Source organism: Vipera ursinii (genome assembly GCF_947247035.1).
Source record: "Vipera ursinii genome assembly, chromosome: 16".
NCBI classification, from domain to species: domain Eukaryota; kingdom Metazoa; phylum Chordata; class Lepidosauria; order Squamata; family Viperidae; genus Vipera; species Vipera ursinii.
In genome coordinates, this window is record NC_139529.1 from 4,774,552 (window position 1) to 4,790,838 (window position 16,287).

A 16,287-nucleotide genomic window follows, 5' to 3' on the forward strand; every position below is an offset into this window, starting at 1 on the left:
TAGCAGCATTCCAGTATTTGAGGGGCTACCACAAAGAAGAGGGGCTCAACTTACTTTCGAAAGCACCAGAAGGCAGGACAAGAAACAACAGATGGAAACGAATCAAGGAGAGAAGCAACCTGGAATTAGGGAGAAACTTCCTAACGGTGAGGACAATTAACCAGTGGAACAGAAATTGCCTCCAGAAGTTGTGGAGGCTTTTAAGAAGAGACTGGACAGCTCCTTGTCTGAAACGATATAGGGCCCTGGTGGCGAACCTATGACATGCATGCCACAGGTGGAACACACTCTGTTGACACATGCACCATCACCCAAGTCCTAGCCCTTCAGCTGGGTTTTATAAACCCTTTTTGCTTTAGGCCTCCACTATGTGCAAAAAGAAAATGGTGATGTCCATTTTGCTGTATGAGTTCACGGTGACCTAACCCTAACCCTAAGTGGAATTTTCCTCCAATGGGATTTTCCCATGTATTTTACCAGGAAACCTAGATAGGGCAGCCTAGAAAAGTCAGTGCCCTCCTAACCATACCCAAGCACCCCGAATTAGTTGGCGATGTCCATTTTGCTTTATGAGTTCACGGTGACCTAACCCTAACCCTAAGTGGAATTTTCTTCCAATGGGATTTTACCAGGAAACTTAGATAGGGCAGCCTAGAAAAGTCAGTGTCCTCCTAACCATACCCAAGAACTCCAAATTTGTTGGCGATGTCCATTTTGCTCTATAAGTTCATGGTGACCTAACCCTAACCCTAAGTGGAATTTTCCTCCAATGGGATTTTCCCATGTATTTTACCAGAAAACATAGATAACCCTAATTCCATGGTGGTGAACCTATAGGACGCATGCCACAGGTGGCACGCAGAGCCATCTCTTTGGAAACCCGTGCTGTCACCCCAGTCCTAGGACTTCAGCTGGCTTTTATAAAACCTTTTCTGCCACCGTGTGCAAAAAAAAAAGTTCAATCAATCAATTTCAACTTCGGGGGGGTGGGAAGAGCTCGCAAAGTTGGAATTAGTTGATTGAACTTTTTAGTCCCACCCAGGCTGCCATTACCGCTGCAGCCACACCAACCCAAAGGGCCACACCCATCCAATAGGCCACACCCACCCAATGGGCCACGCCCACCTGGCACCCGATGATACATAAGTGGGTTTTGGGTCACAGGTTGGGCACTCAGTCTCTAAATGGTTCGCCATCATTGATATAGGCTCTCCTGCTTGAGCAGGGGGCTGGACTAGATGACCTCCAAGGTCCCTTCCAGCTCTATTCTGATCGATAGCATTGATAGAGTTGGGATGGAGAAAAAGAGATCACCCCATCCCTGCTTCGAAGGGGTTTCCTGGCTGACGATGGTCCGTTTGGGCCAATGTGCCATTCGGGAGTGCCACGAACGTGTGCATATCCGTACAGATTTTCCACACGCTTCCGGTGCTTCCGAATTTTAATGGCGTTTTTGTCCACCACAGCCTTCAGTTCTGCGGCTTTTCTGAGAGGACAAGGGACGGGTTTTGAAGAGATCCCACTGGTGCTTCAAACTCTTAAGCAAACACACACACCCTTTCCCCCCCACCCCCCACCCCGAGTTGGCAAAGGTTGTTAATTCTGAACAAACTTCCCAGTTGACTGCCAAAAGGTGATCTCAGCTGGTTTGAGTTTTGTATAGGTTGCGGTGGCTACGGAGAAAGGTCTTGGAAAAATGCTCAAAACACACTCTGCGCTAGCTCAGAGGCCTTTTCTTCCCCCATTCCCCAGTTGTGCTCATGGCTTTCCCGGTTCCTTCAGCCATTTCCGAATAGGTAATGTTTCAAAAGGGACGTGGTGCTCAGTGTGTTAGGATGCTGAGCTTGTCGATCAGAAGGTCGGCAGTTTGGCGGGTCGAATCCCGAGTGCCGCGTAACAGAGTGAGCGCCTGTTACTCGTCCCAGCTTCTGCCAACCTAGCAGTTTGGAAGCACGTAAAAATGCAAGTAGAAAAATAGGGACCACTCCGGTGGGAAGGTAACAGCGTTCCATGCACCTTTGGCATCTAGTCATGCCGGCCACATGACCACGGAGACGTCCTCGGACAAGCGCTGGCTCTTCGTCTTTGAAACGGAAACGACTAGCATGCATGTGCGGGGGAACCTTTACCATTTTAATGTTTCAAAGACAGCCTTCCTTAGAGTGTTTCAGCGTGGGAGAAATCCAGGAGTTGGGAGCATGGGGTTTTTGCAACCCCAGAGGAAGGGGGAAATGTCCTTTTCCAGAAGGTGGTCTCAAAATTGAATTTCTTTTCCAGGTCATCCTTCCCTGGAGGAAGACGCTGGCCTTCACCATACCTGCAGAAAACCACGTCACCAAAGGTTTGCGTCTCCCGGTCTGCTCTTGACGCCTTTCCGTAAATGCCAGCCTTCTCTCTGGCTTGCAAATGGTTTAAGCTCTCCTTTCCCCCCCACACACACACCTTTGTGGGGTGGGGAGGAAATACCCCCACAATTCAAATTTTGGTTCCTCTCTACTTTGAGAGCTCTGCCAGTTGTTATTTTGTGCTCCAAGGATTGAATAACCCCGAGGAAAGAAGTCCACAGTAAGTTTTAGAAAAAGGTGTTAAGCTTCCTTCTCCTCCGTGGCTCCGTGTGTGAAGGAAGGATGGCTGAAGGAACGGTTTCTAAGAACTTCTTTTTGGGGTGATGAAAGTGGGGGTGTTGCCCCCAAGCTCAGAGCCAATTGGGTGGGAAGAAGACCTGGGGAGTGAAGAAGTAGAGACATTTGGGCCCCTCCCAAGAAGCAAGAAGATAATGACCCATTGTCCTTCTTTTTCTCAATCTCCATGTCCACCACACCTTTGTCGTCCCTTCTCCATTGTTAGCACCATTCCTCTTTCTCTTCTGCCTTCTTCTCCCTCTTCTTCTCCATGTCCATGTCCACCACATCCTCCTCCCTTCTCCTCCTTCTCCATCGTTATAATCATTCCTCTTTCTCCTCCTTCTCCCTCTTCTTCTCCATCTCCATGTCCCTGTCCACCACACCAACATCATCCCTTCTTCTCCTTCTCCATCGTTACCATCCTTCCTTTTTCTCCTCCTCCTTCTTCTCCTCCCTCTTCTTCTCCATGTCCATGTCCACACCACCATCCTCCCTTCTCCTTCATCACCGTCATTTCTTTCTCTTCCTCCTTTTCCCTCTTCTATTCCATGTCCATCACACCACCATCATCCCTTCTCCATCATTATCATCCTTCCTCTTTCCCCTCTTTCCCTCTTTTCTTCTCCATGTCCATGTCCACCAGCACCACCATCATCCCTTCTCCTCTTTCTCCATCATCATCATCATCCCCCCTCCTCCTCCTCCTCTTCCTCCTCCTCCACTACCACCACCTCCTTGCTACTCATACCAACGTGCAACTGGTTGCAGTGACCTCAGAGTTTGGGACACCTCTGCCTGGCTGGTTTTTCTCTCCAGGTTCCGGTCCCTTCCCTCTGGTGATTGAGACGCCAACAGCGGTCTATGAATATGTGTCCGATCAGCTGGACTGGTGGCATGCCAACGTCTACTGCCAGCAGCGTTTTGCTCAGTTGCCCTCGGAGCGCTGGGAGGATGACCTCTCGTCTCTGGGCCAAAACGTCTCCCGCCGGCTGCAAAGCGCCATCTGGATAGAGGAGGAGGAACTCTTGCAGCGGAAGCCAAAGCAGAGGCGTGAGTAGAGCAGACGCCATCCATGAGCTGCAACTTTGGGGTGGCTGGCAGGGTGGCTGGGAGACGTCCTGAGATGGCGAGCGTGATCCCTTACGCCAGGGGTCTTCCAACTTGGCCCTTTGATGACTTGTGGACTTCAACTCCCAGAACTCCTCAGCCAGGCACACTGGCTGAGGAATTCTGGGAGTTGAAGTCCACAAGTCATAAAAAGGCCAAGTTTGAAGACTCCTGCCTTACGCCATAACCGAGGTGCAATGGGAGCGGATTGTACGTCAGTCAAGTCATTGTTCTGGAAGGGATCTGGCCTTCAAGCCTTCTTGGAGTCCGAGCTGATCCTTTATCAAAAGTGGTTCATGGTTTACGGTTTCTGAGCAGAAGCATCTTCTCCTGCTCCTGCTCGTCCTTCTCTCCTGCTCCTTCTGCCTCTCCTCCTTCTCCTTTTCTTCTCCTCCTCCTCATCTAACTTCTCCTCCTCTCTTTCTCCTCCTCTCTTTCTCTCCTCTCTTTCTCCTCCTCTCTTTCTTCTCCTTCCTCTATCTTCTCCATCTCTATCTTCTCCTTCCTCTATCTTCTCCATCTCTCCCTTTTATTCTTCTCCTTCCCCTCCATTCCTCCTCCTCCTCTTCCTCCTCCTCCTCCTTTTCTTCCTCTTCCTTCTTTTCCTTCTCCTCCTCCTCCTCTTCTTCCTCCTCCTCTTCCTCGTACTTTTCTTCCTCTTCTTCCTTCTCCTCCTCCACCTCTGTTTCCTTCTCCGTTTTCTTCGCCTCTTCCTTTCTCTTTAATTTATACCCTTCTGTGGCCCTCCTTCCCTAAAAGCCCTCCTAACCTTCATTTTTGCACCAATCCTTTCCAGGCATCCATTCCCCCTCCATCCTGATATTCAGGAACAAAACAGACACCAAGTTTGTGAAGGTTCTGGCTGACTTCCCAGCCATGTCCGCCGTGAGCGCTTGTGCCCACGTCCAGTGGGACCCCACGGCCACAGACGTCTCGACTGTCTTCTCCTATGCGGTCCCAGCCTTCACCAATGAATTCCAGCTTCGGGGCATCATTGACAAGGACCAATTCGTCAAGTTTGCCATCATCCTCCACGGCCATCACTCCCCTTACCTGCCGGTCTTCCGCACCGACACACAGTGGCACCACTTTTGCGTGACGTGGCAGCAGCCCAACGGCTCTTGGGTCATCTATGCCGATGGGAAGCGGAAGGCCTCAGCCGCTGGACTTGCCCCTTCCCGAGCCCTTGATGGCCACGGGACGTTCATCATCGGACAAGATCAGGATTCCCTGGGTGGCGCTTTCAAGGAGAAAGAATCCTTCAGTGGGAACCTCACCGAGCTACAAGTTTGGGGGAGGGTCCTCAGCCAAGAGCAGGTGGAGAAAGTCCGCTCCTGTGTGTCCATCAAGGAAGGCCTTATCTTTGACTGGAGGAGTGACATCTTAGAAGTGGAGATAAGCGTTCAAGAGGCCACGGTGCAGCTCACCTGCCCAGGTGAGTCTCCCTTGAGGGGTTCAGGCTACTGGCTGCCCAGAGTTACCTGTCTGGAACCCATTGAGTGGTGCACTGCTCCATCCACTAGCATAGATTGGTCCTTGGGGACTAGAGAAGGACGCTGCTTGAACAGGAGAAGCTTTGGTTGATCTTCCAGCTGCTCTTGGAGAATCCAACTCTCTTTCTGCCTCGTCTTCAATCCAGTCCTTGTCAAAAAAAGAGCCGTGTGTCCCTGCATTTCTTCCACCGTTGATCATAGGCCGGTGGTTCTCAAGCTGTGGTCCACGGATTGTCACAAGAGGTCCACGTAGGCTTGAAGAAATGTTATGATTTGAAACTTGAGTTAAGTCTTGGCGGATCCGTGGCCACAAAAGGTATTTAAAGTGAAGAGAAGGTTGAGAACCATTGATGGAGGCCAAACCATGATCATGACTTTCAGTTGCCTGCAGTTAGGGAAAAGATAGTGCACGTCAAAATAGCCGTATCCAAAAAAATGAGTCAAGGTGCACAGAGGTATTAAATTTGCCCGTGCGAGGATGTCCCATATCCTTTATTTTCTGCTCTGTGGAAACCTCTGCTTTCTCCTGTCCTCCCTTATCCATTTGAAGCCACGTTTCTCCAAGAGGTTTCCTCAGGAGCCACCTAGCCCTTCCGCCTGGGAGGTCCCCGCTTCCCTCATTAGCACGCCAATAGATAGAATGCTTGTAAACATTCTGTGACATCACAGCAGCACAGCCAATAAGGTGGAATGGGCGTGGCCCACCAAGAGAAAATGCTTGAGGTAAATTGAAACAATCAGCAGGTGTGTTATTGGTGCTTGGATCAAGAGAGAGAGAAGGGAGAGAGAGAGAGAGAGAGAGAGAGAGAGAGAGAGAGAGAGAGAGAGAGAGAGAGAGAGAATAGGTAGGTAGATGATAGAGAAATTAGATAGATAGATAGACAGATAGATAGATAGATAGATAGATAGATAGATAGATAGATAGATAGATGATAAAGATGATAGACAGACAGATATAGATAGATAGATAGATAGATAGATAGATAGATAGATAGATAGATAGATAGATAGATGATAGATAGATAGATAGATAGATAGATAGATAGATAGATAGATAATAGGTAGGTAGATGATAGATTAGAGAGATAGAGAGATAGATAGATAATAGGTAGGTAGATGATAGAGAGATAGAGAGATCTATAGAGAGATAATAGGTAGATAGATATAAACATAGATATAGATAGACAGATAGATATAGACAGTCAGACAGACAGACAGATAGATAGATGAGAGATAGATGAGAGATAGAGAGATAGATGATAGAGAGATAGAGAGAAAGAGATGATACTGTAGCCAGACAGAGAGACAGGTAGATCTTCTCAGCTGTTTCTTGTGTCTCCATAGCCCCTGTGGAAGAATGTCGTGTTTTCAAGGTCACCCATGGAAGCCAACACAGTCCCTGCTCAGTGATGTTGCCTTTTGTCTGTCGCTACAGAAAAGGTAGGTCAGTATGGACCCCCTCCACCTTGTCAGGGGCACCGTCCTCGGGGTTGGGTTGTTTGATTAAGCTTCAGAAGATCTGGGTTCAAACCAAAGTAGTCCCCTGCTTACAACCGTCATGGAGTCTACCCCTCCTGGTTCTAAGTCATGACATTGTAAAGATGCGACCCATCTGATTTTATGACCTTTTTTTGTGGTGGTCAATAAGCGGTCACCACGGTTGTTAAGCAAAAGCAATGCCGTTAAGTCAAGGACTAGCTGTATTGAGACCCCCGGATGAGTTTGGACCAATCGTCACTTCCTAGAAATGTATCCTAACGTATATAAAATGAAGACCTGGAAGGAAAAGAGAGAAATCAAAGCAAGAATGAAAATAGCTGGGTACCAAGAAAAGGTCCATGTCCATCTGTGGGCTTTTCACCCCGTCCAGATCTTTACTTCCAGCTGAAGAAAACCCAGTCAGAGCCTGTCCCACCGTTGATCGCTCGTGTGAATGCCCAGGCGAACACAACTGTGGTAAGTCTAAGAGGTCAACCCCGATGCTACCTCTCTTAGAGTCCCCGGGGATTAATCCTGAGGTCCATCTGAAGCATGTTCTCTCCAGCCAGATGGCCCATTTCTCCAGCCCTGGAGCCAGTTTCCTCAAGTCATCCTCCTTGTAGATTACATGGATTCCTTGGCTGGTAGCCTCCCAACCTATCTTCTGAAGAAGGTGTAGAGACAGCGCTCTCCATAGCCTGGTATCAAGAATTCAGACTTAAGTCCAGAAGATGCCTTGCTAGGTCTCCTGTTGGCGCAAGAGAGAGGGCACAGTAACTTTCTCTTGGATGCTTTGCATGTTCTCCTCTCTGGCCAAAATTAGGTCGAAGAACACCATTGAGGCTGATCTACCCATTCCTTATATAGCTTCTCAAACTCCGGTCTCATTTCCCTTCTGCAGATTCCCGAGAACGTCTTCCAGGCGGATGTCCGAGCTGTGACTATTTCAGCCGCAGCTAATAGATTGGGGGTTGTGGAGAAGATCCTGTCCGAAGCCCAACCTCCTCCTCTGGATGCCTCTTCTCTCTTGGGGGTCTTCCAGCTTTTGAAACAGGTGTCTGAGGTAGAGGTGGCAGAACCAGGTCAACTGGCAACACTGGAAGAGTTGGGCCAACATTACGTGGAGATTACTGGGAGACTCCTGGAGGAGGACAATACAGACCATTGGTCTGAGATCAAGCAGGTAAAAATAACACTATGGGGGAAGGGTCTTTTGAGAGGCATCTAGTCTACTAAAGAGAGGAGGTCCATAGCTACCTAGATCTGACAGACGTCTGTCCAACCACTGCTCGGGGTTACCTTATGCCTGGAGTTTTGATCTACCTGGCAACTGAGATACAAAGGCTCAGGTGGTCCTCTTCCAACTCTTCCTGTCTTCTCCAGATCATTGGGGGACCCATGAAGGTGGTGGAAAACGTGGACAAGATGGCTTCCAGCCTTCATCAGCTCCTGAGCCCCAACAGAGGGGAGGTAACCTTTCACAGTAAGAACGTCGGTAAGTTGAGACCAAACTCTCTGCCATCCTGGCATGGGCCATGTCCTTGATCCTGTGGAAATGTTTGAGCTGAAGGAGGTTTTTCTGGGGGTTATTAGAGGACCTTTGTCCCTCACAGGGAATTCTGGAGTTGAAGTCCACAAAGATGATGAGGGGCCTGGAGGCTAAAACATGTGAAGGACGGCTGCAGGAACTGGGCCTGGCTAGTCTAGTGAAGAGAAGGACCAGGGGAGGACATGATAGCAGTCTTCTTTGAGGGGTTGTCCCAAAGAAGAGGGAGTTGGTTTATTCTCCAAAGCACCTGAAGGCCAGACAAGGAACCATGGGCGGAAACTGATCAAGGAGAGATTCAACCTAGAAATAAGGAGAATTTTTCTGTGAGAACAATCATCCAATGGAACAGAAGTTGCCTTCAGAAGTTGTGGGAGCTTCCTCACTGGAGGCTTTCAAGAAGAGACTGGACAGCCATCTGTCACAAATGGTGTAGGGTCTCCTGCTTGAATGGGGGGTTGGACTAAATGACCTATAAGGTCCCTTCCGACTCTATTCTGTTCTACTCTACTCTACTCTACTCTACTGTACTCTAATTATTATTCTATTCTATTCTATTCTATTCTATTCTATTCTATTCTATTCTATTCTATTCTATTCTATTCTATTCTATTCTATTCTATTCTATTCCATTCCATTCCATTCCATTCCATTCCATTCCATTCCATTCCATTCTATTCTATTCTATTCTATTCTATTCTATTCTATTCTATTCTATTCTACATTCTACTCTATTCCATTCCATTCCATTCCATTCCATTCCATATTCTATTCTATTCTATTCTATTCTATTCTATTCTATTCTATTCTATTCTATTCTATTCTATTCTATTCTATTCTATTCTACATTCTGCTCTATTCCATTCCATTCCATTCCATTCCATTCCATTCCATTCCATTCCATATTCTATTCTATTCTATTCTATTCTATTCTATTCTATTCTATTCTATTCTATTCTATTCTATTCTATTCTATTCTATTCTATTCTATTCTATTCTATTGTTATTTCTATGCTGTTCCATTCCATATTCTATTCTATTCTATTCTATTCTATTCTATTCTATTCTATTCTATTCTATTCTATTCTATTCTATTCTATTCTATTCTATTCTATTCTATTCTATTCTATTCTATTCTATTCTATTCCATTCCATTCCATTCCATTCCATTCCATTCCATTCCATAATTCTATTCTATTCTATTCCATTCCATCTATTCTATTCTATTCTATTCTATTCTATTCTATTCTATTCTATTCTATTCTATTCTATTCTATTCTATTCTATTCTATTCTATTCTATTCTATTCTATTCCATTCCATTCCATTCCATTCCATTCCATTCTATTCTATTCCATAATTCTATTCTATTCCATTCCATCTATTCTATTCTATTCTATTCTATTCTATTCTATTCTATTCTATTCTATTCTATTCTATTCTATTCTATTCTATTCTATTCTATTCTATTCTATTCTATTCCATTCCATTCCATTCCATTCCATTCCATTCTATTCTATTCCATAATTCTATTCTATTCCATTCCATCTATTCTATTCTATTCTATTCTATTCTATTCTATTCTATTCTATTCTATTCTATTCTATTCTATTCTATTCTATTCTATTCTATTCTATTCTATTCTATTCTATTCCATTCCATTCCGTTCTATTCCATTCCATTCCATTCTATTCTATTCCATAATTCTATTCTATTCCATTCCATCTATTCTATTCTATTCTATTCTATTCTATTCTATTCTATTCTATTCTATTCTATTCTATTCTATTCTATTCTATTCTATTCTATTCTATTCCATTCTATTCTATTCCATTCCATTCCATTCTATTCTATTCCATAATTCTATTCTATTCCATTCCATCTATTCTATTCTATTCTATTCTATTCTATTCTATTCTATTCTATTCTATTCTATTCTATTCTATTCTATTCTATTCTATTCTATTCTATTCTATTCCATTCTATTCCATTCCATTCCATTCCATTCCATTCAAGGGACAGAGGTTGAGAAATGCTGATCTATAATACATTGCTGGAATTGGTGGGTGAGCAAAGGCGGCATAGAAAACGGATCAGCTTCCCAAACTGAGAGTTGGCCTCACTGCCACAGATCTCCATTAAAATCTGGGGCAGCCTCTTCTCACCTGGTGTATCCTCCATCATCCCCATCATCTGAAAGGACCATCCTTGGTCCCTGACCTCTGGAAGATGCTTTAGATGCTCTTTTGGTCCATGGCCACAAGAGGGCGCATCTTTCTCTGGCTGCTCAGGAACGCTGGGGTTTGTTGGCTTAAACGTTAATTGCCGTGGCTCTTTTATACAATATTTCAAAATTAATTTAACTTAGGTAGGCATCATTTCTCTGCAAGATGCAACGTGCCCCTCATTTTTCTCAGCACGGAGAGGAACCTTTGCAAGGCACTTAGGCAGCCTTGTGTAGAAATATTGTGGGGTAATTCCATGCATGCCCAAAGCGACGCTGCTCGGGTCTCTCGGCTTGCAGGGATTGAGGTGCGACGGGCAGAGCTGGGCCCAGAGAGTGCTGGCAGTGGGGGATCCCTGATGCCAACCCATCGTTGGGACCAGCTGGATGCCATCGAGATCCCAGCAGAGGAAGTGGAGCGCCTGAGAGTGAGGGGTAAGGTCATCGATGGTGGCACGTGGGTTCTCAAAATGTTCCACCCTTCTGTTTGAATCTTTGTGCCAGAAAACCTACAAGGTTTGGGAGGCTTTAAAGAGATCCAAAGGAGAAAGTTAGAATGGAAGAACTCCAGAAAAATCGACAGGTACAAATAAGGGAGAATATTTGTAGTTCAGGGTTGACATGAAGGGTCCTTGATGCTCTCTGAGCTTGGTTGTTTTCCTGCAGATGTTGCATGACCTAACTAGGTTACTTCATCAGTGTTAGAAGGGAGTGGACTTTAAGGAGGAGGAGGAGGAGGAGGAGGAGGAGGAGGAGGACTGTGGGGTCCTTGGTGCTCTCTGAGCTTGGTTGTTTTCTTGCAGACGTTTCATGACCCAACTAGGTAACATCATCAGTGCTGAAGGGAGAGAGGTTTGTGGAGAGGAGGAAGGAAGGAAGGAAGGAAGGAAGGAAGGAAGGAAGGAAGGAAGGAAGGAAGGAAGGAAGGAAGGAAGGAAGGAAGGAAGGATTGTAGGGTCCTTGGTGCTTTCTGAGCTTGGTGATTTTCTTGCAGACCCAACTAGGCAACGTCATCACTAGGCAACGTCATCAGTGCTAGAAGGGAGAGATGTTTGCGGAGAGGAGGAAGAGGAGGAGGAGGAGGAGGAGGAGGAGGAGGAGGAAGGAAGGATTGTGGGGTCCTTGGTGCTCTCTGAGCTGGGTTGTTTTCTTGCAGACGTTTCATGACCCAACTAGGTTACTTCATCAGTGCTAGAAAGGCATTTATATACAGTTCCTCCTAGCACTGGTGATGTTACCTCGTTTGGGTCATGAAACCTCAGCAAGAAACCCACCCAACTCAAGAGAGCACCAAGGACCCTCAAAATTAACAGGGGAGGCAAGACGGACAGGACCAGGTGGGCTTCATTTGTCTCCTGCTTGGACCACCCATCTTCTCACCTTGAGCTTCTGCACCACCAGCTCTTAATGCCCTCGTCTACCCTTCTCCAGGCCTGCGTCAAGTCACCCTCACCCATACTTGGTACAGCTATGGGGTCCTCCAGCGCCTTCTCGCCAGCAGCAGCGCCGTGTTCGAAGACGCCGCTGTGTCAGACGGAGGTCGGAGGTGAGTCCCTGGTTTGGAATGGAGCCGAATAACTCCATTCAGACAATCCTGTTTCGCTTACCTTACAAATGTGCATCGATACAATATCCAGTTTGGGAGTTTTCCAATCAAGCCATCCGAATAGAGCTGGAAGGGGCCTCGGAGATCTTCTAGTCCAACCCGCTTGCTCAAGCAGGAGACCGTAGACCGTTTCAGACCGTCTTTTCTTAAAAACCGCCAGCGATGGAAGCCCCGAAGTCTGGTGGCCGGCTGTTCCACTGGTTCATTGTTCCCCCTGTCTGAAAATTTCTCCTTAATTCCAGGTTGCTTCTCTCCTTGATTAATTTCCATCCGTTGTTTCTCGTCTTGCCTTCAGGTGGCTTTGGAAAAATAGCTTTGACACACACACACCCCTCCTCTTTTTAGCAGCCCCTCAAATACTGGAAGACTGCTTATCGTGTCCCTCCCCGTTTCTCCCCCCCCCAATCCTTCTTTTCTCTAGACTTGGGCCATGGCCAAATCCTGCAGCCGTTCTTCCTATGTTTTAGTCTCCAGGCCTTGGATCGTCTTAGTTCCTCTTCTGTGCCCATTTTTTCCCCCAAAGTCTCAACATCAATCAGAGCATCAGTCAGAGTCACAGCGCGGAAGGCATCCCAACTCCATGCCGCTTTCCTGCTTGTGGGATGAATCTGCAAGGCTGTCACGAGAGGGTGCTGTTGCATTTTTTTTTTTGTCCCTCGCCCCGTTTCCTTCCCCCCCCCCCTCAAAAAAAGAAAAGGAATTGCTGAGGGAAAAAAAAGAGAGCGGGGAAGAGAGAGAGAGAGAGGACAAGTTTTTCAGAATGATTCCCCCTTCCACTGGAAGATCCGATTCCATCCGCGGGAGCTCCCCGATCTGATGGATCCCTTTAGTTTTGCTTCCCAAATGGATTTTTTCCTCCCCCCCCCCCACGGAACCCAGGACATCTTTAACAAGCTAGCAGAGTTGGAAAAGGGACCTGGGAGGTCATCTAGTCCAGCCCCCTGCTCAAGCCGGAGACCCTGCACCAGGGGTAGGCAACCTCGGCTCTTTGATGACTCGTGGACTTCAACTCCCAGAGTTCCTGAGTCAGCTGTGCTGACTCAGGAATTCTGGGAGTTGAAGTCCACGAGTCGTCAAAGAGCCGAGGTTGCCTACCCTGGCCCTACACCATTTCTGACCGATGGCGGTCCAAGTCTCTTCTTGAAAGCTTCCAGTGATGAAGCTCCTTCCAACTTCTGGGAGGGAAGCTGTTCCATTGGAACAGATTCAAATCCGTTCGGATTGTCTCTGATTGGAGCTCCTTGGAGTTAAAATAGGCCAGAAAAAAAAGTAGATAAATTGGAAGGATGGGAAGATCCCTTGAGGACTCTCTCTTTTTACTTCAATCTCCCCGACCCGCAAACAGATGTAAAATAGACCGATGCTTGTTAGCGAAATAGACAAACCCCCAGCAATAAGACCACAATGTCCCAGGATCGCCGCAGTGTAAGCAGGGAGAAATTAAGCAGCCATCTCGTAAAAAAAGAGGGGAGGTGGGCTTCTGCCATCTCTCCGGAGTTTTTTTAAGAAGAGATAGGTCAGCCGTTTGTCTGGCGTGGTATAGTAGGGTCTCCTGCTTGAGCAGGGGGCTAGACTAGATGACCTTCCAGGTCCCTTTCTACTCTGTTATTCCTTCTTTGATTTACAAGGTTAAGAGTTGGTCTACAAACGTGACGGGGTCCTCCAGATTTCGGGGGAGCTTGGTTGTGACCCCGGGGGTGGGTCCCTTTCTCCAATTTTTCCTGAACGTTCCTGATCTCCATTCCTCTGGCTGTGGGGCACAGAAGCTGGCTTGGGCCAGGCCACTCAGCCTGCCACAGAATAGAAGAGTCGGCAGGGACCTTGGAGGTCATCTAGTCCAACCCCCTGCTTAGGCAGGAAACCCTATCCCATTTCAGACAAGTGGTTGTCCAGTCTCTTCTTAAAAACCTCCAATGTTGGAGCAGTCCCAACTTCTGGAGGCAGGTAGTTCCACTGGTTAATTGTTCTAACTGTCGGGAAGTTTCTCCTTAGTTCTAGGTTGCTTCTCTCCTTGGTTAGTTTCCATCCGTTGCTTCTTGTCCTGCCTTCGGGCGCTTTGGAGAATAGCTTGACTCCCTCTTCTTTGGGGCAGCCCCTGAGATATTGGAACATGGCTATCCTGTCCCCCCTCGTCCTTCTCTTCATTAAACTAGACAGACCCAATTCCAGCAGCCGTTCCTTATATGTTTTAGCCTCCAGCCCCCTGATCATCTTTGTTGCTCTTCTCCGCCCTCTTTCTAGAGTCTCGACATCTTTTTTGACATCGTGGTGACCACAACTGGACGCCGTATTCCAAGCGTGGCCTTACCGAGGCTTTATAAAGCGGTACACTAAGGCTTCACCTGATCTTGATTCTATCCCTCTGTTGATGCAGCCATGCTACTCCTCTTCCTCCTTAGGCATCTGAGCACACAAGTGGCCTCTTCCATTATCTCCTCCAGCTTGGTCAGCAACTACGAGGAAATCAGCACGTCTGTGCGGTACCGTCTGCGGCATCGGATTCAGGTGAGAGTACGGAGAGAAAGGAAAGAACACAGGGAAGGCAGGAGGAAGGAATGGGGAAGGGGTTCCTAAAAGGACTTCAGGATGGACCATTTTCTTCCATCAAGGTCTGTTTCCTTGAGGGAAACAGTTTTATTAATTTATTTTAATCCCATTTATATCCCGCCCTTCTCCGAAGACTCAGGGCGGCTTACAAGCTTAGCAGTAGCCTTCATTCTATGTATATGCCTGCTTATTAGGGCTTTCTCACACACCCCAAGCGGCATTATTACAAAGTCAGCTTAATTGCCCCCAACAATCTGGGTCCTCATTTTACCTACCTCAGAAGGATGGAAGGCTGAGTCAACCTTGAGCCTGGTGGGACTCGAACCTGCACTAATTGCAGGCAGCTGGTGTTACTTAAGGAGGCATTAGCCCACTGCTCCACCAAGGCTCTTTGGGGCAGATGTCCTCCTGCAGATCCCCTCTCTCCTTTCAGCCCTTTCGTTGTTCCCCCTCCACACACACACACACACACACACATACTTTCCCCCCAAAATTCAAGACAGTTCCCCTCTCCCCATCTTTTGCTGCCCAACCATTCTTCTCAGGATCAAAATGGTTTATTGATTTATTGATTTATTCCGATTTATATACCGCCCTTTTTCCCGAGGGACTCAGGGAGGTTTACAGGGCAAATTAAAACAGTACAATCTATACAGGTTAAAATTAAATAGCCCCAAGATAATTAAAAATTAAGACCTTAACCCAGGGGTCTTCAAACGTGGCCCTTTTATGACTTGTGGACTTCAGCCAGCATGCCTGGCTGAGGAATTCTGGGAGTTGAAGTCCACAAGTCATAAAAGGGCCAAGTTTGAAGACCCCTGCCTTAACCCAAAACCCCTCAGTCCAGGCCGGCAAGCTCGAATAGCCAAGCTTTTAGGTCCCAGCGAAACGAGCGAAGGTCGGGAGCCATCCGGAGTTCCACAGGCAGCTGATTCCAAAGGGCAGGCACGCCCACCGAGAACGCCCTCCCCCTGGGGATCGCCCGTCGGCATTCCCTGACCGGCGGCACCCTGAGGAGGCCCTCCCTGTGGGAGCGCACAGGACGATGGGAAGTTGATGCTGGCAGCAGGTGCTCCCTTAGATAATCCGGGCCCATGCCATTTAGGGCTCTATAGGTCATCACCAGCACCTTGAATCTCACCTGGAGGGCAACTGGAAGCCAATGCAGCTCGCGAAGCAGAGGCGTTACATGGGAGTATTGGGAAACCCCCATCACAACTCACGCGGCCGCATTCACCGGAGGTCTACGTTAGACCATTTCCGTCCTTGAAACCCAATTTTCCTTGGGGCTTTTGAAGATCAGCACGTCCAGGGCAAGGTGCCTTCCATTTTTTTTTTAAAAAAAAGAATCATAAAGGTCCTCTTTTGCAGGTCACCCCAACTTCCAAAAAAAAAGGAAGGCAGTGGGTCTTAGTTTGCGGTTAGAGGAGACTGGGCGCCTTGATAAATTAGACCTTTCCTCCACATAACACAGGGAGATTTAGGGATATCTGTTGCTGGTCCCATCCGGTCAACTTATCAAGATGAACCCAAGACTTGGAAGAGAACTTGCAATGAAGTCCAGAAACGAGCAATTTTTTTGGTGGGGGGGAGGGGGCGTGTCTCCAATATTTCCTTCCCAGAGAGGCGTTTTAATCTCCTTTCTGAACTTCTTTCTCTGTA

At 47.3% G+C, this 16,287-nt stretch overlaps 1 protein-coding gene across 1 annotated transcript in view; it reads left to right on the top strand.

Annotated features, from left to right (window-relative positions):
• ADGRD2 (adhesion G protein-coupled receptor D2) overlaps positions 1-16,287 on the top strand; it is a gene marked incomplete at both ends in the record, with an annotated part of 35,531 nt that overhangs the window by 753 nt on the left and 18,491 nt on the right. Inside the window, 10 exons of the mRNA XM_083374867.1 lie at positions 2,278-2,341; positions 3,441-3,674; positions 4,528-5,166; positions 6,569-6,664; positions 7,095-7,180; positions 7,605-7,886; positions 8,087-8,198; positions 10,773-10,907; positions 11,904-12,018; positions 14,478-14,583. Of these exons, the coding sequence (XP_083230993.1) occupies positions 2,278-2,341; positions 3,441-3,674; positions 4,528-5,166; positions 6,569-6,664; positions 7,095-7,180; positions 7,605-7,886; positions 8,087-8,198; positions 10,773-10,907; positions 11,904-12,018; positions 14,478-14,583 (1,869 nt within the window). The remainder of the gene's footprint in view (positions 1-2,277; positions 2,342-3,440; positions 3,675-4,527; positions 5,167-6,568; positions 6,665-7,094; positions 7,181-7,604; positions 7,887-8,086; positions 8,199-10,772; positions 10,908-11,903; positions 12,019-14,477; positions 14,584-16,287) is intronic.